General features: G+C 35.9%; 1 protein-coding gene across 1 annotated transcript in view; it reads right to left on the reverse strand.

Moving 5' to 3' along the window:
• Window positions 1-1,569: 1,569 nt before the first annotated feature.
• The window catches only part of DIS3 (DIS3 homolog, exosome endoribonuclease and 3'-5' exoribonuclease), a 28,838-nt gene continuing 8,570 nt past the window's right edge, over window positions 1,570-21,837 (reverse strand). The window contains exons 5-21 of the mRNA XM_081214580.1: window positions 17,908-18,075; window positions 16,768-16,932; window positions 15,477-15,590; window positions 15,211-15,348; window positions 14,487-14,633; window positions 13,995-14,111; window positions 13,630-13,731; window positions 12,395-12,459; window positions 12,224-12,308; window positions 10,606-10,733; window positions 7,996-8,082; window positions 5,981-6,137; window positions 4,402-4,616; window positions 4,125-4,293; window positions 3,840-3,998; window positions 2,453-2,575; window positions 1,570-1,801 (exon numbers count right to left, since the gene is read on the reverse strand). Coding sequence (XP_081070706.1) covers window positions 1,718-1,801; window positions 2,453-2,575; window positions 3,840-3,998; window positions 4,125-4,293; window positions 4,402-4,616; window positions 5,981-6,137; window positions 7,996-8,082; window positions 10,606-10,733; window positions 12,224-12,308; window positions 12,395-12,459; window positions 13,630-13,731; window positions 13,995-14,111; window positions 14,487-14,633; window positions 15,211-15,348; window positions 15,477-15,590; window positions 16,768-16,932; window positions 17,908-18,075 — 2,223 coding nt within the window. The 3' untranslated portion in view covers window positions 1,570-1,717. The remainder of the gene's footprint in view (window positions 1,802-2,452; window positions 2,576-3,839; window positions 3,999-4,124; window positions 4,294-4,401; window positions 4,617-5,980; window positions 6,138-7,995; window positions 8,083-10,605; window positions 10,734-12,223; window positions 12,309-12,394; window positions 12,460-13,629; window positions 13,732-13,994; window positions 14,112-14,486; window positions 14,634-15,210; window positions 15,349-15,476; window positions 15,591-16,767; window positions 16,933-17,907; window positions 18,076-21,837) is intronic.

Consider the following 21,837-nt stretch of genomic DNA (forward strand, 5'->3'; position numbering starts at 1 on the left):
GAGCCTGAAGCAGGCCTTCTTCATAGAAGAGGCGTAACAAAACAAACCTGGAAAGACAGACATGTGAAGTCAGCATAGCCTTGTTTTACGCAGAAGCCTCCCTTTTCCTCGACTGCAGGTAAACTATGGCCCCTGGGCAAAGAATTTTTAAATGGCTGGGGGGAGAGGTGCAGCATGGAAATTGATTTAAGTAGTATTTTGTTAAACACACGAAAATTAGGAAATTATTTCCATTTCGCTGTCTGTAAACAAGGTCTTGTTGGAACGTAGCCATGCTCGTTTGTTTACATATAGTCCGTGGTTGCTTTCGTTCTGTAAGAGCAGGAGTGAGTGGAGAGCTGTGGTTGTGACAGGAACCACCCGGCTGGCACAGCCTGACACGTCCGGCCTTCACAGAAAAGGCCAGCCGACCGCTTTAGGCGTTCGTCCCCTCGAGGCTCTCCTTCTCCGACTGAAACAAGTTCTGCTTCAGTGTATGGATGTTTTCCTCAGTAACAGGAAATGGGAACAATCATTTTAATTACTCAAGTGCCTGAATGCATGCATTGGAACTCTTCTCACTTACTACACCTGCCGATGTGTTCGCCAGTCACTTCTCACTGTACTGCAAGCTCCTTCAAGGCAGAGATCGTTTACTTGACTGATGAGGAACCTGGTACAGTGTCGGAACTTCAGAAATTAAATGAGCCACGTAAAACGTTTTAAGGTAACTCTATCTCAACATATTCTTGAAGACACCTATTTTATCATTAATAATCTTTGTGGCTGACAAGGAAGTAGGCACGGGCACACCAAATGGCAGAACTTCAATCTGTTCCCTTTAATGTCCCCATGCAACCCCTCCTTTCCTCCATAATCTGATATATATGCAGTTTAAAAGCCATTATGAATTGCCTCCTTCTTATTTTATAAGTAACATGATGTGATGTTTAAAGGGCCATCTCTATTCTTTCTTTGAACCCTAATGCCTTATTTGCGGGGAGATATTTGAGCTGAAGGTCAAGGATGATGATCACACTTCTTATCTGGTGTTAAAAAAACAACTATTTTTTCCAGTTAGGTTCAAAATATTCTACTTCACCTTCCTTCAACACCCAATTCCCAAACATTCACAGCTGTTCAAGAACCACTAATAAAATGCAGGAGGCTTTTAATAGTAAAGGAACACTTAGTATAAGTCAGGTAAATTAAAGGTGGCAAAGGAGATTAAATGCTGAAGTCCCTGACAGCTCCTGACTTCATTGTCTTGAAATCTAAAAACTGCCGTACCATACACTGACAGCTTTCAAGACTTAGGAAGAATAGATTGTTCCTTCTAAAAATGTTATATTTTCTCCATAGGAAAATTATAGTTTTTTTCTATCAATAGTAGATAATCAAATTACTTATGCAAAATTCTTCTCCTCTTCAGTGAGCAGATGAGTGCTCCCTTTAAATGATCTTTACAGATCCCTCAAGCTGTTATTCTGTCACTAGTTAAGTGATGGTTATTCAATCGAATTTTTCTGCATAAATAGTTCTGTTCAATCCAGAAAGGAAGTAGTATGATGGGACAGACACAGTCAACAGTTCAATAAAAATGCAAATTGTAAAAATTATTAAAATGTGCTTAAAAGTAGCAAACTGTATCACACACTTCTTAGGTTTACAAGTATTCCCTCAAGATTTTTTTTTTTAAGGAAACCAATCTTTGAAGTTTTTTTTTTCTTGACTGTAGCTATTTTTGAAGCTTCTTCTTCTTTCTCTCTGGTTCACTAATATCCTTGTTTGAAGTATCAGTAGGAACGCTTATTCCTGGTATCTAAAGTAATGCAAATGAGAAAAATAGGTGAGTAAAAGCGTAAAATAAGGAATAAATCTCATTCTCATCTTCCCCTTCCCCACTGATGCTTTTAAGTTCAAAAAGATGCAGGGGTGGTAGGGGGAGGAAGGAGCAGTAGATTTTCTGCACGATGTATGTGTTGGTATATATTTCACACACAAAGGAACAGTGGTTCAGAATGTAAAAGGCAGACATGATCTCAGTAGGTAGAAGCATGTCACTTGGGAAGGGTGTGTTTAACTACAACAGTCAATTTATCCTAGCCGTGAGCCACTCTGTCCGGATCAGAGGCCTCAGGTGTGTCGGGGGCAGAACCAAGGTTAAGAACCAATGTCTTAGGTGAAACACACTTTAACTTGATCTTCAAAAGTGCAGATTTCAGAAAGAACTAGGCAGATCTCGGAACTCCACTTTTGGCACCAAGGACCTCAGAAGAAGCCCAGATGCCTGAGTTTCCATGGCCTAAGGAAATCAGTGAGAAAACAGGACTTCCTATGCAGATATTTGTCCTCCACAATACTTACAGGATTCTATCCTTAAACAGAAATAACTTATGACTCTATCACTCTCTTTCACAAAATACGTACTGTTTGTTCCACCACAACATGGACACTCTAAGTTTGGTCTTACCTGTGGTTCTACCAGGGACATTCGGATTTTCTGATGCTGAAGATTAGATGAGTCTAACATGATCTTCACTTTAACTTTATCAAATATACGAAGCACTGTATCTTCTATTTTAAGTGACGGTATCTAAACAAAACACATTTTACTATTTTTAATTGCTTTCTTACACTTGAGGCTTGGTTCTAATTCTTTATAATTTATCTTCTATATTAATTTAAAAGTTTAAATTCTAAAGTAACTTCAATATTTATTCAGCCTCTAGGTGTTCAACATAACAAAAACCACTAATCTAACAAACTCACATACATATGACATAATTATGTGCAAACCTCCCCCTTTCACTAATGTGGTCCCAATATATCTTCATTAACTGTAGGATTCTCACCCCTTTAATTAGCAAATTGTTGGTGTTACACAGGAGCACAAAGGTAATGTGGGCAGAATTTATTGTTCTGTAGTTCTACTAAGATTAGGGACGTAGGGAGTGTGTCAGGTAAGAGACACTTGGGATTGGTTGAAAAATTCCCTTCTTGGAGCTATAGGAGTTGTTCCACGTGTAGTTGAATTTCTGATGTATCTGTGGGGAGGAAGGTGATCTCCGCGTCTTACTCTCCCGCCATCTTCCTCCCGGCTCCTCCTCTTTAGTTTTTTAATCTGGAAAATTTTCTCAGGCTTCCCTTGAATTTCATGAACTGATTGGAAAACTTCTTGTCCTCAATTCATTGGCTATACTGGATTTTTTTCTTGGGTCAGACCTTCAGACTTCTACCAGAAATCGTTCCTTTGGGGAAACCAGGCCTTCCCAGAAACTCAGGAAACTGAAATCCCCAGCCGGGGAGTAAGCAGGGAGCCTGCGATCCGGCGCTTTGAAGTTTTCCCCAGAGCAGAGTCGAGGCGGCGAGGAGGAGCGACGGGAGGTGGGGTGGGTGGGGAGAGGTGTGTGGGGTTGGAGGAAAGTGGGGTGGCGACGTTGGCGATGGGAGAAGGGGCCGGGCCGGGGAAGCGCGGCGAACAGCAAAGTTTGCCGTCCCCCCGCTGCCCGCAACCCGCTCGCGGCGCCGCGCTCGCTCGCCTCACTCGCCGTCTGCTCCCTTCTTGGAGCTATAAACAGCCATTTATTCCTTTACTTTAATCCACTTGTTCACTAGGGACAAAGCATAATTCAAGTTTTCCTTAGAGGGGAAAACTTTACATGGTATAAAAGAAAGAAATCAAGAACAACTTTTGTATATGGGAAGATATACTGAGCCGAGAAATTGTGAGTAAAACGATAAGCTTAGCGAGCATGAAGTTCTGTAGGGTACAAAAATAATTTTACCCTTTATAGGTACCATTTGCAACTGTCCCCCCTCCAAAAAAACCCAAAATAAAAACATTAGAAATACTGTACCTCATCATCATAAGTAAGCCGTGGCTTTGGTTTGTCCTTTTCTTCAAAAAACACTGTACCTTCTAAACCATACTTTGGAATTAACACCACGATAGCATTCTTTCTCACAAATAGAATATAAGCTTCTTCACTTACTATTCCTTTGCTTTTGAAAAATAACTGTAAAAAAGCATACAATCTTATCAAGGATTATCTTAAAATATTTTGAAGTTAACAAAAAAAAAAATTCTGCAATTAAAAGTGAACGAAACTTCATTTCTAACATTAGTGATAGAAGGCAAATACCTGGGTATGAAAAGCCACAGATGCACGCTGAGCGTACTGTGCCATTTTGTGCCGAAAATTGAGATTTTTACATAAATCTGCAAGCTTGTGTTTGTCTGTCAACTCTGGGTAAGTGCAGTCAGCCCCGATAGCCACAGCCAACAACCGATGAACGATGATGTCTGCGTATCTAGATATATGAAGGAGAAATCAGAATCATGCTATGTTAGCATTAAAATGTCCTTTTAAAATTTGAAATCAACTATTTTCTATCTCTAATTTCATAAGGAAAAAGTACCTTCGGATGGGTGAAGTAAAATGTGTGTATATTGGGGATGCTAAGCCATAGTGATGAAAATCAGTATCCATTCCAGAGCAGAAGTACACAGCTTGCATCATGCAGCGAGTTGCCAATATTCTTAACAGGGTGTTTAGATATGGGAAGGTAGGTGAATCAGCCCGGTCCAAAGAGTCAGCCAAAGCCTTGGCTGTATCAGTTTTAATTTCCAAATTCTGTGGATAAAGAAGAGGGGAAAAAGCATCATATTGAACATTTTAAAATCAGTACCAGCACGTCTTCAAAATATAACCAATCAGATTGAACAAATATGGTGTTTTTTGACCACGTAATAAGTGTTTATATCTTTTATCCTTAACCTAGGAGAACTAAAAATAAAGTTATAAAAAGGAATGGTTGTTTTTTGCCACATTAAACCTTAAAATTTTCTGAACGCATTTGAAGGTAGTACAGCATCAACACTCTTAAGAAATTTCAAGGGGAAGAGAATACTGGGAGCACTAGTGCTATCTCTCAAAGTCCAATCTGTACTTGCCTTATCTTTGTTGGGGTAGAAAAAAAGTCAAATTAGATCTGGGTATTTTTCAGCATATCCGGATTTTCTCTGCAGAGAGTTTCCCTCCATTCAAAGTAGAAGTAAAGACCAGAGGCAAAATAAAACTGTATTGGTTACTACAGCTCAACGTGCTGATACAGCAATTAGCTGCTTGTTTTACTTTGGGAGAGGAGGCAAAAATACTTATATCCTCCTTCCTCTACCCAGGTCATAGAAAGAAATAGGACAGTAAGAGGAAATTCTCCAATTTACAGTACAATCCTTGAAGCAGAGGAGAAGCTGATTCTGTGCTGATGGATATGATAGGAGCAGGCCCAGCATAAAGGTCTGAAAAATCAGAAACCAATGTCATCCTGTTAGACTAATACCCTGAAATCCAACACTCCTTCTTCCAGCTCTCCTCTGGACAGGAAAGATGGGGCCTGAGCAAGTGATCCAAAGAAAACCAATGTAAGCCACAGTCACCCCAAGGGTAGGGATAATCATGCCTAAATAAGTCTACTAACCAGAGGCAGGGAGCATAAGGGGCTGAGGAAATGGGTGCCCTTTCTATGTTTTTCCTTTTTTCCACATATGCAAAAATGGACTTCTTTCTTAGGGACATGACATAAAGAGGGCTAAGTGAGTTGAAGATAAAGAGAAAAAAAAAACTATCTGTTAAGTCTCTAAAGGTAGACAGTTCAGAGGAGGCATGAAGTAACATAGTCATAAAGAACACGTGTAAAGGCACAGAGATATGGAAGAGCTTAAGATATTATAAATAACTTAGTCTGGAATATCTGGCTTTAGTGTAGGGCTCTCTTTATTTAAAGACATTAAAGGATTTTATTAAACAAATGATTTCAAGGTGCGAAGAGATGACCACACCCAAGTTGGATGACTTCTTTTTTAATTAAAAGAACTACGGCATATTTTTGCATCAGGAGACAACAAAATTTTTATGGAAATGTAAATATAGATTATTCAGTGCAATGGCTGGATCACTACACAAATACAGATGCTTTTTCAACTATGTGACCTTACCTTGGATCTAGCTGCCTTAACAAGAATATCGTAATTTGATGGAGGAGGGGCAGGATGTTTTCGAAGCAGAGCATACTCAGAAAACTCTTCGTGAATTTTTTTTGCAACAGAGATGTTGGCAAGTAACATAAATTCTTCCACCATGGAATTTGTTTCTCTGCCAATGGCAAAATCGTTAAGTAAGGAAAAAGAATGAGACTTCTATATATCATTCACAGGTTACCTTCTCTACCAAGAGATAATGAAAATTCCTATATAAACATTCATGTGTGTGTGCACATGTGTTTTTTTAAGAACTTAATATCCCTTTCATTTCTCAGCTACTGTGCTAACGATTTCTTACTATGCATCTACTCCATGAGTAAATCTCACGCTAGAAGATACTTTACAAATGGCATTAAAAAATAGCCTTACTAACTCTAGTAATATATAAAATCTAAATCATAAGCATTTTCACCTCTTTATACTGAGTACAAAGAGATTTTATTCAATTATAAGTCCACAGAAATAAAGTTTTCTAAGAATTAAAAGCTATTTAGGTCATATCAATTTTGGCTTTAAAAAAATGAAAACTTTCACTAATAAACTTCCACCCCAAAATGAAGAGATATTTAAAATAGCTATTTTGGGTGCTTATTATGGCCCAGGCATTGTGCTATAAGTGCTATATACATTGTGATATGTGTGTATGTATACATACACATATACAATACATATACACACATATGTATATATATATATATATGGATATAGATATTAGTCCTGGTTTTGCAAATGAGAAAACTAAAGATGTGTAACATTATTCTCTTGCTAAAGATTAGAATTATCAGTAGAAACAGGATCTGAGCCCATATAATCTGACTTCAAAGCTCTTAACCAATGTGATATTGTTTTTCATTCTACATAGTCTATGTCCACTTAAAATTTAGTTTAGTAAATGATCTGTGTTCTGTTTAATAGTGCTTTCTTTCTCCCAAGTTACTGAACATGCATTATTAATGTCATTCATGTTTCCATTTTTAACAACCTCTTATAACTTCTTGACAAGATTCCTAAAATATATTAATTTTTTTTTTAATATTAGGAAGACCTCTAATCATACCTTTAAAACTATGGGACAATCTCTTAGAAATGTGGTTTTTCTTCTTGGTAAGAAGAAATGCGTGATGTTCTGCTTTGGCAAAACTAGATTCAAGATTTTCCTCAAAAAAGCCCTTGGTATTGGGTTCACTGTTCCTATTAACATTAGACTTATCTGCACAGAAATTCACCCAAAGGTATTTTTAAATTTTAGCTCTAATGCTATAACGCACACACTGGTCCTAACAAACTTGAGTATATTCCCATTTTTAATCCTTGGTCATCTACTAGAAAAGTGTAAATGCATGATTAATTTCAGATCACCTTACATAACAGGCATGGAAAAGAGGCCTACCTCTGATTTAATCAAAACCAACCTTGCTTCCTAAATCTTAGCCCAAATCAATAAAACAGTAACAACAATACCTAACCTCTGACTATTCTTCACAACACCCTATGAGGTAGGTACCATTACCAATCCTATTTTACTAACAAATAAATTGAGTCATAGAGAGGTCAAATAACTTGTCCGGTGTCTGGCTTCAAAGTCCAGTGTTTGGCCACTATTCTATCCTATCACAGTATATTCTCTATTAAATTCTTAAGAAATTAATGAGGGGAATCTTCCTTTACATACCATAGCTATTATTGGTCAAGTTCTAATATACCACACATTAAGACAAACCAAACTGGCAGTTTTCCTTTTATAATATTTATCTTATAAATAAGATACATAAGTCTTATATAAGAAAGACTAGAAAGTGAAATCATTTATCATTTATTTTTCTCTATATTTCATAAGTAAAAAAACTCAGTAGAAATCATAACCCTACTAAAAATAGATATTTGGGGTACAAATATGTTTGATTAATTATATACTAGATAGTACCTTAAAATCAAAATCTTATCTACTACCCATCAAAAAAATTGCATACCTAAGTTCCTTGGTCTGCAGATCTATAGGATCATGAGTTTCACTGTCCATGTGGAATCGAACTTCTGGAGAAGAAAGAGTCAAAGCCCTAAGTAAGATAAAGAGGTGAATCAGTCATGTGAGCAGTAACAGATATAATTCTGGAAGTGATTCTTTTAAAACAGAAAATGATTAGAGCAAGTGTATAACAGTTTTTCTTATGAAAGCTTTATGACCATCTGCTAAGTTTTATGTTCCATTTTCATGGATAGCCTAATATTTTACAGTTCTAAAATGCATTTAAAAAGGGAGGACAGTAGCAACACAACAAAATGAGTCCTTGTATTTCTCAGGATTTGAATGACTTCTGTACCGAAACTGAGTTTTTACTTAGCTACAAGAGTTTGTAATCAGTTTTATAAATAAAGAAGGTAATCAATAGTACTTTATTTATTACAGGAAAAAATGTATTAGGGTGAGGGATGGTGGAGAGAGGCAAAAGGGAAGCTGCCGTGGGTAGATCAGTAACATCACAAGATCCCCAGTTCAAAAGTATCTTTCACATACACTCAACCGAGGAGAGGAGACAAACTACAACTAATGTCACAAACACTAATGGCTATTAATATCTGAGTGCTGTGGGTCAGAGAGTGCACTAGGCTAAGTGCTTTACATGCACAGTTCATTTAATGATTTGGCAAGTTCTCCTTTGACAAGTAAATTCCCACAAGGCAAGGCAAGTGTAATGTTTCTACACACCTTGATGCTATTTTCATCAGGTCAGCTCCAAATCAACCTAAAACTAAGAATTTTAATGAGGCTGGGTAACTTTGGACAATCACAAAGAAGGGAAAAAGATGATTTGGGGCAAGTTAAGTGGGATTCCTAGTCCTTTTTTCCCTTGACTCTCCACCTTTATTAGAAGAACTACAGAAGAAATACTAGAGAGGGAATCCAGACAAATATTCCTTTCTTTCCATGCATAATTTACAATAAGGTTCTAAACCACAATTAATCTGTGTTAACTGATACATCTTGACCTAAAGAGCAAGGTATACTAATCACATTTTGATCACTTTTTCTTCACAGAACATTTAAAACATGACATTTATTCTTTAACATAGACATATGATAGATATAATTTAAGACACAACATATCCTTTAAGAAGGTGAAAGACACCAATTTTTTTTTTTTTTACTGATTCCTTTCTCTATTCATCCTAAGACTGAGAAGACTCGATGATATGTTTTACCAGTAGATGACTATCTATCAATACTTACAAAACTAGAAGTACCGTGTGTTCAAGTTAACGAAATATCTTTCCTGTCCTAATTAGCGGAAGCTGTTACAGATGCAAATTTACATCTCTTACTTTAAAACTGCCAAAATAAATACAGTTTCAATTTGTTTTACTCACTTTGCTTTTACAACAAACTTTCTTCTGATGTCTGGCATACTGAAAACCTTCAATAAACGAATACTTGATGAAAAATGTGTTGTTTTGTATTACAAAAGAAATCTAACTATACTCCTCTTATTTACGTCTTAATGACAAACTTGAGCAATAGCTTCATTGGGTTTTACTACATCCAAATTATCCTTATATAGTTCCAAGTTTCATATTAAGGATCATGAGAAAACTCCCAGAAAACTGAAGTGTAAGTAGAGATAGGGTTGGCTCAGCATAAATACCTAGAACAACACTGTCCAATGGAACTTTCTGCAGGGCTGGAAATGTTTTCAAGCCATCTTGTCCAACATGGTAGCCACTAGCCAAACGTGGCTACTGAGGACTTCAAATATAGCCAGTGTGACTCAGGAACTGAATTTTTTATTTTAATTTTAATGAATTTTAATTTAAATAGGCACATCTTATGAAAACAGCACAGATCTAGAGTTTGCACTCCCCAACAAAAACACTTTTAGTAACTACTTGTGACCCTACCCTGGATGGGCACGGGAACCCAGAGACCAACATATGAAAGGCTCGAGAACCTGCTTTACTCTGACAGTTGATGTTTTTCAAGAATCAAATTTCTTCTAACTACTTCAACATGTTTGGGTACTTGGATACTCCTTAAAACTCCTCTGCAGTCTGGTAAATGCCAAGATATAACAGCTAAAAGATGTAAACCTGCCACTAGCAATCAGATCTTTGGAAAGACTGCTTCTAGGTAACTCTTAATCATTTAAAAAATGAAGGTGTTGGATTAAACAACCTCTAAAATCTCTTCCAACTCTAAGTGCAAGAAGGACTTAATCCATATTTATTTAAACATCTGAAAACCAATGTTCAATCTTGAAACTCATTTCTAATTAAAATTAGGAACAATCCATAGAACAGTCTTAAGACAATCTTGCCTTCCTAGAATTTCTTCAAGATCTTTAACTCAAACTTATCAAGATCTTGGACACAACAGAACTCTTGAACAAACATCAGTCCAGAATCAAGTTGCTAATATTTAAAAAGGTACCTGGAAGAAATGGAATGTTTCTACTTAAGGGTCCCTATTCAGCCTATTCAATAATTCATCACTGTCCATGATAAAACACTTTAAAGAGTTCACAAGTTATCTTAATACCAGGGTAGGTGAATTAAGACAAATCTTAATAACTATTTTTGAAATGTACCCATTTTCAATTCTTCCTTTTTTCAAAATTTTAGCTAGTTTATTTAGTCCACGGAGACTAGTAGTAATACTATCATTCATGGTTGTTGAATCAATTCTCATCTGAGCTTCAGCATATGTAAGGGAAGCCTAAAAAAGAAACCATATGTTAATACAACGCTTATGAAAACTGGCTTACTATGTTCTCATATTTCCACTACATAAAATCCATGATTTCAGAAAACCTAAAATCAATAACAAAAGAAGAGATTCCTATCTATAATATTTATACTCCACACCTATGATTTCTGGTTCATTTACTCTTATCTGATGCATTACACAACATAAGCGAACTTAGTTTAAAACAAAATAAAATGGTAGAATTGTTAGTAAATAGTTTAAGCTCTTTACTCATAGTTCAGTTAATGTATAAAACTTAGGTAATGTTAAAATAAAATAAAAGGAAGGTTAGATTATTCTCTGATAATGACTGTAGAGTGAAATCCTTTCCAGAGAACCAATACTGCCTTACTCACTGCAAATAATTAATAAAATTGTAATAGTCTAGACATCGTGTTTTATAGGAAATCTACTAAATACCCAAAATTAAGTATTTAACCTAAGAATCAGAAAATCATAGTAGAAAACATTAATTTCCAATTACAATCCAAATATACAAATAGTACCTCTGTTCCTATTTCCCTCCTTATGGAAAATACCATTTTTTAGCTTTTTTTTTTCTAAGCCGCTTTTTGAGTAAAAATCAGGAATAGTAAGTGTTAGTAGAGTTAGGTGATGCAGACCAGGTCAGATTCTTGGGAGAAACAACTTATCTGTTAGGGGATAAGAGTGCCCCATCTAAAAATGTTTTGTTATATGTTTACTAATTTTTTTTCATATAATTTTATAACACTGACCAAGTCTAGGAGAATTATAAACATCCTATTTAAAAATACTAATCTAGGAAAATTTAAATCATTCACACATTACTATCTGTCGGTTTAACACTGCCTTCTTTCCAATCACCAGCTGATTAGAAGAGAATGATGTCAAAGGGAGAGAAAAAGCAGGTAAACTTGGAAAACAGATCATTGGAAGAAAAGTGGTTTGGCAAACATCAGAGGTAGATTCAGGGCAAAATGAGAACACAAAGGAATCTGGGGAAAAGTATTAAAAAAAGGAGAAGAATGAGAAACATAATCTGGCTCCATTCTGTGTGAACATCGATCTCAGGCTAGTCCTACTGGAATTCAACCATGATTTATCACATTATTTCAGTGAGAAAATGCGAGGAACAAGGAGACGGTGTACATGCCATCTTTTAAAATACTAACCAGTTATAAACTGGGACAACTTCAAACACTGGAGCTCCTGAGTTAGGGCTAAAAGAAACCTACTCGGTCTCCTCAAGTATATAGGCTTGGTAAGTTTCTGAATACAGGAAAACTGCCACATAAATTCATTTCTAAATAGCAGCAAAAATTAAGCAAATAACTGAAAACAACTAGAGTTTGCTGCAACACTGGGGAAAAACTTATTATTATTATTATTATTAATAAGCCTAACTTTTTCAAAACTATCTAGAACATTGTTAAAAGCACCAAAGATGTTAAACATGAAGTAGTAACCATGAAACCAACCTTTGAATTAATGACACTTTTGGTAAACTTTGTTTTTAAGATTTCAGCATTGTGATTCATTTCCCAAATACATGAAAATGCCAACCTATGGGAAAAATAGATGGCATCGATTAATGGAAATCAGTTAAAGTAGTAAATACTATGTTTTTATGAAGAAATGTAAATAAGTACCTGTCAACGTTAGATCTTAGGGAACATAAGTTAGAGCTAAGCAACTCTGGAACCATGTCAATCCTCTGGAACAAATAAAATAGAGGTTGTGGATTACTGAGCTGTCTCCACACGTTTTTTGAGGTTCTACTCTCAAATATCAATAGCATTGATCTTACAAGGGGAAAAAAAAGGCCTTTGTGAAAAGAAGTGAGAAAATGTGAAATAAAAAGTCTATTTCTAGAAAAGTAGTTACACATAATTTTTACAAGGGAAGCAATGAAAGAAAACTGGATTTCACGTCAGTCAGTCTAAGTTTAAGTTCTCTACACTACCCACCTAGCTGTGCTCTGAAACTTTGAAATCTCTGCTCTGTACAATACGTTTGTACTAGATAACAGACACAGGCCCTAATAGCTCTACGAGTGGACCTTCCTCCAATACTTCACACAAACTACATGGTGTTTTCAACATTCTAAAAATAGAGAAACACTAAATTTTTATGGAAAAAAGCTACACAGAAGAACTTTGACAATGAATTTACCACAGACTAAGCTTAACTTTCCCTTCTACTTTCACAATTTTTCTCTGTAAGTTTATGGGAGCATACTTAACGAAGAATAAATGGTAAATTGTGACAGAACAGACTCGACTTAACTATATATAAGAAACAGAAAATATATTAATTACCCACCAATAATAAGTTAAATGCTACACAACAATTTATATCAACTACATCTACTTGTTATTTGGGTCACTCAATAACAAAACACATTGCAATATTTTCACTGATTTAAGGCCATCTTATTCTATGTATGTCTTTTAGCTAATTCATGTACTATTCCAGACTGTTCAAGAATCCAAAAGTGCCCATGACTTTGACAAACTGCACCATTAACAAAGTAGTAGTTCATATTGCACTATATATTAAGGCTGTCTTCTTCTCAGGAAATACCTCAGATGGTTTTATTATTAAGAATAAAACAGGGCCTCCCTGGTGGCGCAGTGGTTGAGAGTCCGCCTGCCGATGCAGGGGATACGGGTTCGTGCCCCGGTCTGGGGGGATCCCATATGCCGCGGAGCGGCTGGGCCCGTGAGCCATGGCCGCTGAGCCTGCGCGTCCGGAGCCTGTGCTCCGCAACGGGAGAGGCCACAGCAGTGAGAGGCCCGCATACCGCAAAAAAAAAAAAAAAAAAGAATAAAACAGATGATGGAAATTATGTATCAAAATTCCACTCTAAATTTAACATATTTACCTTTTCACAAAGATACACAGTTGTTCCCCTTCTAGCTGATTCTTGATCCAATGCATTTCCTGGTCTAATAAAATGGCTAACATCAGCAATATGAACACCAACCTTAAAAAGATAAAAAGGATGTCAACATGCTTAATTGGGTAAATGTACTAATGGAGTTCTAATGAGAAGAAATACGGCAAAAAGGAAAAAGGACCTTAGTCACAGTTACCATTTCAATTTTTTACATGCCCATTAGTCTCTGCAGCTACAACTGACTCTACTTGACATCAACAACTCTCAAACAAATTCTACAATGGGTCAAAAGAAAATTAACTCAAGACCAGAACTATATTTGGATAGAGCGTCATTATAATTATGAATACCTCCAAATTTCCATTTTCAAGTTCTCTACAATGGAGAGCATCGTCTATATCAGTACATCCTGGGGGGTCCACACTACAAACACACAGATGTCTCAGGTCTTCTCTGTTTTTCATGTCCTAGAAGATGCCACATTATTAAGAAATAAAAAACTATTTTGGTGGTACAGATGTAACACAAGCTCTTATGCAATCAACAATATCTATAAATTAAAAAAAACAGCTTTATTTCTTAATTATAACTGCACATCATGATTTATAGCTTGTGAACTCCTCATCTTAGGAAAATTTGACATAAGCTAATGTCTGTCCCCTAGAAAAGTCTGTCTTTCAGTAAAGCAAATGATTTCCGTGATACCTAAGAGTTCTGTACCAAACTAAATGCAGGGGAGGAGGGGACTATGGTTTCTACATATTTTTAAAAAACACATACAGAAATCAAACAAAATTAGTAGCTCAGATACAGTAATTCACTAAGAATTCTTTTCAACATACCTTCTCAGTGATGCTCCAGGGCATCTTTGGTAGAAAGCTAAGAACAGCCTGTGAGAAAGGCTGATGGGGAACATCATGCTCAAGTAACAAAACTTCTGTTTCAGTCTCTTTGTCTCCGACTTCACCTAAATTTTTTACAAAGTGCCCCTAAAACCAAAAGATATTATTAGAAAGGTGTATTTTACAGCTTTCTGTTTAGCAATTTATATTTTACTATCACATTAAATCCCTGAACATTTACATATCGCTTTAGTATTTCTAAATGTTCTCCACACTTCTTAAAAATGACAACTAGGTAAATTAAACCTAAAAATGACAAAGACTTCTCAAGTGATTTATGGGGGAGACTTCCCAAGGGCCCGGTTCTCATATAACAAGGTGTCTGTTTATTATTATTTTTCAGGTTTAAAATGTGCTTCAAATATCCTACCTTCCAAATTTGTTTATTTACAATCTACTTAGGTCTCAAATGCTGTTTTTGTAGTTGCTGTCACCAAAAGTTATTTGTTAGGAAGTCTGAGTAAAAGTCACCAAATGATTTACATTGGAATTTCCTAAAATTAATTTTCAAATTGGACGTACACTTATCAGGTAACTGTGAAATACTTCCAGATCTCAGTATGTATTTTATACAAAAGCAGATTCTATTTTCAGTAAAAGAAGCAACTTTATTCCCAAAGTTTTAATTAAATATTCTAAAATAAAATGATTAATTCAAGCTTACATTTGGATATCTGGAATTTCTGGGCCAACCATCAATAGCAACAATAATTCTCTGCCCTTCTAATGTAGAGGCCTGTCTGGTTTCTATCCGAATTCTAGGGATTCTCTTATCAGCAGGAGTAAAGAGATGTCTTCTTGACTAGAGAAAATTAGGAAAGAAAGATTTTACACATACAAAAAAGGCTGGGGATGCGGGCAAGGTGAGGGCTGTAAGTTCTATTCAATGTATTTCATTTTTTATTACTTAGCAACATGCTCTTTACTCACCTCTTTAATATCAGACTTGGAAAGCATGCCACAATATGGTCTCCAGTTCCTTCTTATTATTCCAACAACTCTACCTGTAGGCTTTAACATTTTTTCACTTACAGCAGTCTTAAGCTGAGATGTAAAAATAAAAGTAAAAATCTTCAGTTATCTTTCCTGTAAGGATAATGAGACAATTTCCCTTCAAAATTAGAATACAGATACCTTCTCAGGCAGTAAATTATGACATAAAACTATGGAATTTTGATGCTTCAAAATTCTAGGCAAGAGCATGCCAAACGAAACTATAGAAACAGTTCCATAATAAAGCACTACAAAAAAAAGAGAATCAAAAAAATAAAAGTAACTGAATAAATATGTCAGAACTGGACTCTGCAGTTTTAATATGAAGATTTACTGACTTGCACACATGTGCGTGCACAAACACACACACACGCACAGGTCTGGTAATTAAAAGACTAGGATTTTAGTACTTGTTTTCAATAATTAGCTGAGTGGCATTCATTAATTCATTAAAAAAAGATGTATCTTTAAAGGTTCGTCCTTATCCAAAATATAAACCCAAACAAATGATAGTTCTTATTGGAAATAGCAGAAGAACCTTATGGTATTTCACCTCTAACACTCTCCTATGGCCTGGACTCTGAAAAGATAATGTTATAGTAAGGCTCCAGAGTAGTGAATATAATTCACATAAAGAGAACTACTACTAATGTTGTGTGAATTCCAACTACTTGTATTATTCTTGTAATTCTAAAATGGGAAAATAAATAGGTCCTATCAGTTAGACTTTAGGTCATAAGAAACAACTGAAAGCACTCTCTTCATAATAAGTATGGTAATAGAGAAGGAATTATTAAACAGACCCATTTGTAAGGGCCCAGAAGTACATCTCTTATGCTGAGGGAACTTTAACATTACATAAACGCATTTCAGAAAACTTAAAATTTGTATTTACTTAAACCTCACTAATTCAGCCAGATCGTACACCTGAATGTCAGGATTCAAGTTTCATACTCAAGTCTTTTTGTATTTAAACCTTTGTTTTATTTGAGCAAAATAAGACATTAATTTAAAAGCAGACTACTTAGAGGAAAAGAAATCAACTATGTGTATGACATATATTATTAAACTGACAGAACTATAATTTTATTCATTATAAATAGTGAATAAAATAAATATTAATAAATGTGAAAGCAATAAAACTTGTTTAATTTTTTCCAAAGATAATACATTAACAACTTATTCAAAGCTACACAGACAAAAAAATAAAACTTTCTTGGTTTCATACAGTGCGTTCTCTCTCCTCTTCTTTCTCCATATCATCTTCATTTTGACCTTCGTCAAGTAAAACCACAGAAGATGGTGCTACCCACTGATTCTTCGGAAGAAGCTCCACAGCCACAATATCTTCATGAATAGCTCGGTTTAAATTTTTAAGTCCTTGTAAGATTATCTGTGTGAAACAGCAAATGACACGTGCCCAGATATTTTCAAAGGCAATATAATAATAGGAAGGTTGCCTACAGAAGTTTAGATATATTCTGATGTCTCTATGTTTCTATTTCCCCTCCTTTATACATTTTCTTCCTTTATAGTGGGGCCCTTTACTCTGCCCTCTTAATTTCTCAATAGCAAATAGAAAAAACATGGTCAGAAAATATGGGTTGTGTTCATGGCTCTACTATAACTCTTACATTAGTACCACAATTTCTTAATCTCTCTAAATCTCAGGGTCCTGATTGGTAAAACAAAAAAGAGAGTACCTACTCTTATAGGCAGAGTTGAAAATAAATGAAATGCAGCGTTCAAAGCAATGAGACGAGTACCTGCCCAATAGTGAGCACCCCAAAACAACTGCTATTTACTTTAAAGTGTGTGAAGCTCTCCAGAGCAATTATACATTATGTAAACAGTATTTCCCACAATAGATCATAATACAGAAAATAGAGGTACCATAGTGGGGTGTTTTTTTTGTTTGTTTTTTTTTCGGTACGTGGGCCTCTCACTGTTGTGGCCTCTCCCGCTGCGGAGCACAGGCTCCGGACGCGCAGGCTCAGCAGCCATGGCTCACGGGCCCAGCCGCTCCGCAGCATGTGGGATCCTGCTGGACCGGGGCATGAACCTGTGTCCCCTGCATTGGCAGGCAGACTCTCAACCACTGCGCCACCAGGGAAGCCCCTTTAGTGGGGTTTTTTATTGATTAGATTTTTATTCTCTTAAAAGTGGGTTAATAGTTCTTTTCCTCAATAAGCAGTTTTCTGAAAAAGTGATTAATTCTACTAGTATCTATGACCTTTCACATAATTTTCTTCAAGCTGATAAATTGGGAGGATAAAGCAAATTTAACTTCCTGTACAAAAATGTTAAACACTTGTGAAAAAAAAACAGAAAACATTTTAGTATAAAAGGAATTTATGCACACACTTGCCTCTTTATTGTCTTCAGTGTCACCATGAACCCACACTGTAGCTTCTAAGTAATTTTCCCTGCTGGCTCTAAATGTCCCTTGAAGGTATGTACCAGATTTTATGCCTTGTTGTAGCTTACTTAATGGAAGATGCTCTAAAAATATTATTTTTCCACTTTCTATTTCATTCTGTGAAATAAACAAACCAAGAGATATAGTTAGTAGTGAGCCTTTTGTATGCACCATATACAACTATTAACACCATCAGGTAGTTTTTAAAACAACCATCCACATTATGGTATATACCACTGTATGAATTTGAACGAACATAGCACAGCAAGAAAAAAATGCTTTCTATTCTTAGAAATACACAAACATTTCCATTTCATTATATTTAGGTGTCAGCTACAGATGCAGAACACTAAGAAACTCTGTGTACCCCCCTACCCCTACCCAGGCCTCCTGGAATGAAGGTGTGTAGTTAGGTGATCAAGTGAGCAGGTAGGTATGTAAAGGATAATGGAAAGCCTCAACTGCATGAAAAGACTGTGGTTCCTAGAAGCATAAGAAAAGCTATTTTTATTTGGATTATTTTAAACAGCTAAGGCTGTTAGATAGAGGTAGGCTGGCATCTACTGTACATCCACCACAACCTTCCAGGATTCTCAAAGACCTCAACATCCAAAATCCTGACTGCTTGGCTCCCTCAGTTTTCTTCATTTCCTAAATTCCCTACCTTCTGAGGAGATCACTTTATACCTTCTTTTTTTCTGCTTAACTCTCCAAGTTCCTTGTCTCCCTTCCTCACTCTCAAATGAAGGACCTCCACCTCCACACTGAGAATCAGCAGCAGTCACTCGAGACTTACTTCACCTCCCTACCACTGAATCTGCTCACCTATGTGAGCATCTCCTCTCCTCTATTCAAGAACTCTGTCCTATAATTACCTTTTCTCTGGAATCAAATTTCCCCCCTCTCTACTATAACATCCTCACCATCATATAAAGTAATATAACCTATTTTAAAAAAATAGGGACCTATTAAATACTATGATCCATTAAATAAATTAATTAATGATATGGTCTATTGAAATACATTAATTAACTGATTAACTAATTATTTCCTCATAGCCCCAATCTATCACCAAGTCCTAAAATCAACAAAATATTCGTATCAAAAAATTTTCCCAATATCTGATCTACTTCTCACCACCTTAACTGCTGCTACCATGATCCAATTTTCGGTCTTGTCTCCCAGGGCTACTAAAGTATCCTCCTAACTGGAGGACCTTGCTTCTAATCTATTCTCCTTAGAGCAGCCAAATGGATATTACTATTCTGCTCAACAGCTGTCTAGCACTCATGGGCTAAAATCCAGTTTTTTTTTTCCATGACTCACTACACCCTAAATGATCTGGTCTCTACCTATGTTTCTGACTTCATCCCTAACATTTTCTCCCTTGCTCACTCCATTCCAGCCACACTTTTAGCTATTTCTTGATCTTGCCAACTTATTCTAACTTCAGAGCCTTTGAACTTACTGTTCCTTCTGCATGAAATGCTCTTCCCCTAGTTGATGTTAATACATGGTTAACTCCCTTACATAATGTAGCTAATATGTCTCTGTCTCAAAGCAATTTGCTTTGTTAACATCCTCCCTAGCTCAGCTTAGACATTACTTCTATCAGGAAGCCTTGATATCCCAAATCAGGGTTAGATTCCCTTGCTAAGTTCAGTCAGTGCTCCTATAATGCTTGTTTTGAAAACACAACTGATATAATGCAACTGATATATTAAAAAATACCAGGTGACAACATAGGAGCACCTCAATACATGAGGCAAATGCTAACAGCCATAAAAGAGGAAATCAACAGTAACACAACCATAGTAGGGGACTTTAACACCTCACTTTCACCAATGGACAGATCATCCAAAATGAAAATAAATAAGGAAACACAAGCTTTAAATGATACATTAAACAAGATGGACTTAATTGACATTTATAGGACATTCCATCCAAAAACAACAGAATACACTTTCTTCTCAAGTGTCCATGGATCATTCTCCAGGATAGATCATATCTTGGGTCACAAATCAAGACTTGATAAACTTAAGAAAATTAAAATCGTATCAAGTATCTTTTCCGACAACAACACTATGAGACTAGATATCAATTACAGGAAAAAATCTGTCAAAACTACAAACACATGGAGGCTAAACAATATGCTACTAAATAACCAAGAGATCACTGAAGAAATCAAAGAGGAAATCAAAAATACCTAGAAAAACATGACAATGAAAACACGACAACCCATAACCTACGGGATGCAGCAAAAGCAGTTCCAAGAGGGAAGTTTATAGCAATACAATCCTACCTCAAGAAACAAGAAAAATCACAAATAAACAACCTAACCTTACACCTAAAGGAATTAGAGAAAAAGAACAAAAAAACCCCAAACTTAACAGAAGGAAAGAAATCAGAAAGATCAGATCAGAAATAAATGAAAAAGAAATGAAGGAAACAGTAGCAAAGATCAATAAAACTAAAAGCTGGTTCTTTGAGAAGATAAACAAAATTGATAAACCATTAGCCAGACTCATCAAGAAAAAAGGAGGAAGACTCAAATCAATAGAATTAGAAATGAAAAAGGAGAAGCAACAACTGACACTGCAGAAATACAAAGGATCATGAGAGATTACTACAAGCAACTATATGACAATAAAGTGGACAACCTAGAAGAAATGGACAAATTCTTAAAAAAGCACAACCTTTCCAGACTGACCAGGAAGAAATAGAAAATACAAACAGACCAATCACAAGCACTGAAATTGACACTGTGATTAAAAACCTTCCAACAAACAAAATCCAGGACCAGATGGCTTCATAGGCAAGTTCTATCAAACATTTAGAGAAGAGCTAACACCTATTCTTCTCAAACTCTTCCAAAATATAGCAGAGGGAGGAACACTCCCAAACTCATTCTACAAAGCCACCATCACCCTGATACCAAAATCAGACAAAGATGTCACAAAGAAAGAAAACTACAGGCCAATATCACTGATGAGCACAGATGCAAAAATCCTCAACAAAATACTAGCAAACAGAATCCAACAACAGATTAAAAGGATCATACACCATGATCAAGTGGGGTTTATTCCAGGAATGCAAGAATTCTTCAATATATGCAAATCAATCAATGTGATACACCATGTTAACAAACTGAAGGATAAAAACCATATGAACATCTCAATAGATGCAGAAAAAGCTTTTGACAAAATTCAACACCCATATATGATAAAAACTCTCCAGAAAGGAGGCACAGAAGGAGCTTACCTCAACATAGTAAAGGCCATAATTGACAACCACACAGCCAACATCGTTCTCAATGGTGAAAAACTGAAACCATTTCTACTAAGATCAGGAACAAGACAAGGTCACCCACTCTCACCACTATTACTTAACATATTTTGGAAGTTTTAGCCACAGCAATCAGAGAAGACAAAGAAATAAAAGGAATCCAAATCAGAAAAGAAGAAGTAAAGTTGTCACTGTTTGCAGATGACATGATACTATACATAGAGAATCCTAAAGATGCTACCAGAAAACTACTAGAGCTAATCAATGAATTTGGTAAAGTGGCAGGATACAAAATTAATGCACAGAAATCTCTTGCATTCCTATACACCAATGATGAAAAATATGAAAGAGAAATTAAGGAAACACTCCCTTTTACCATTGCAACAACAACAAAAATACCTAGGAATAAACCTACCTAAGGAGACAAAGACCTGTATGCAGAAAACTATAAGACACTGATGAAAGAAATTAAAGATGATACAAATAGATGGAGAGATATAGCATGTTCTTGGATTGGAAGAATCAACATTGTGAAAATGACTATACTACCCAAAGCAAGCTACAGATTCAGTGCAATCCCTATCAAACTACCAA

This window comes from Mesoplodon bidens (assembly GCF_964165515.1).
Source record: "Mesoplodon bidens genome assembly, chromosome: 17".
In the NCBI taxonomy this organism is placed as follows: Eukaryota; Metazoa; Chordata; class Mammalia; order Artiodactyla; family Ziphiidae; genus Mesoplodon; species Mesoplodon bidens.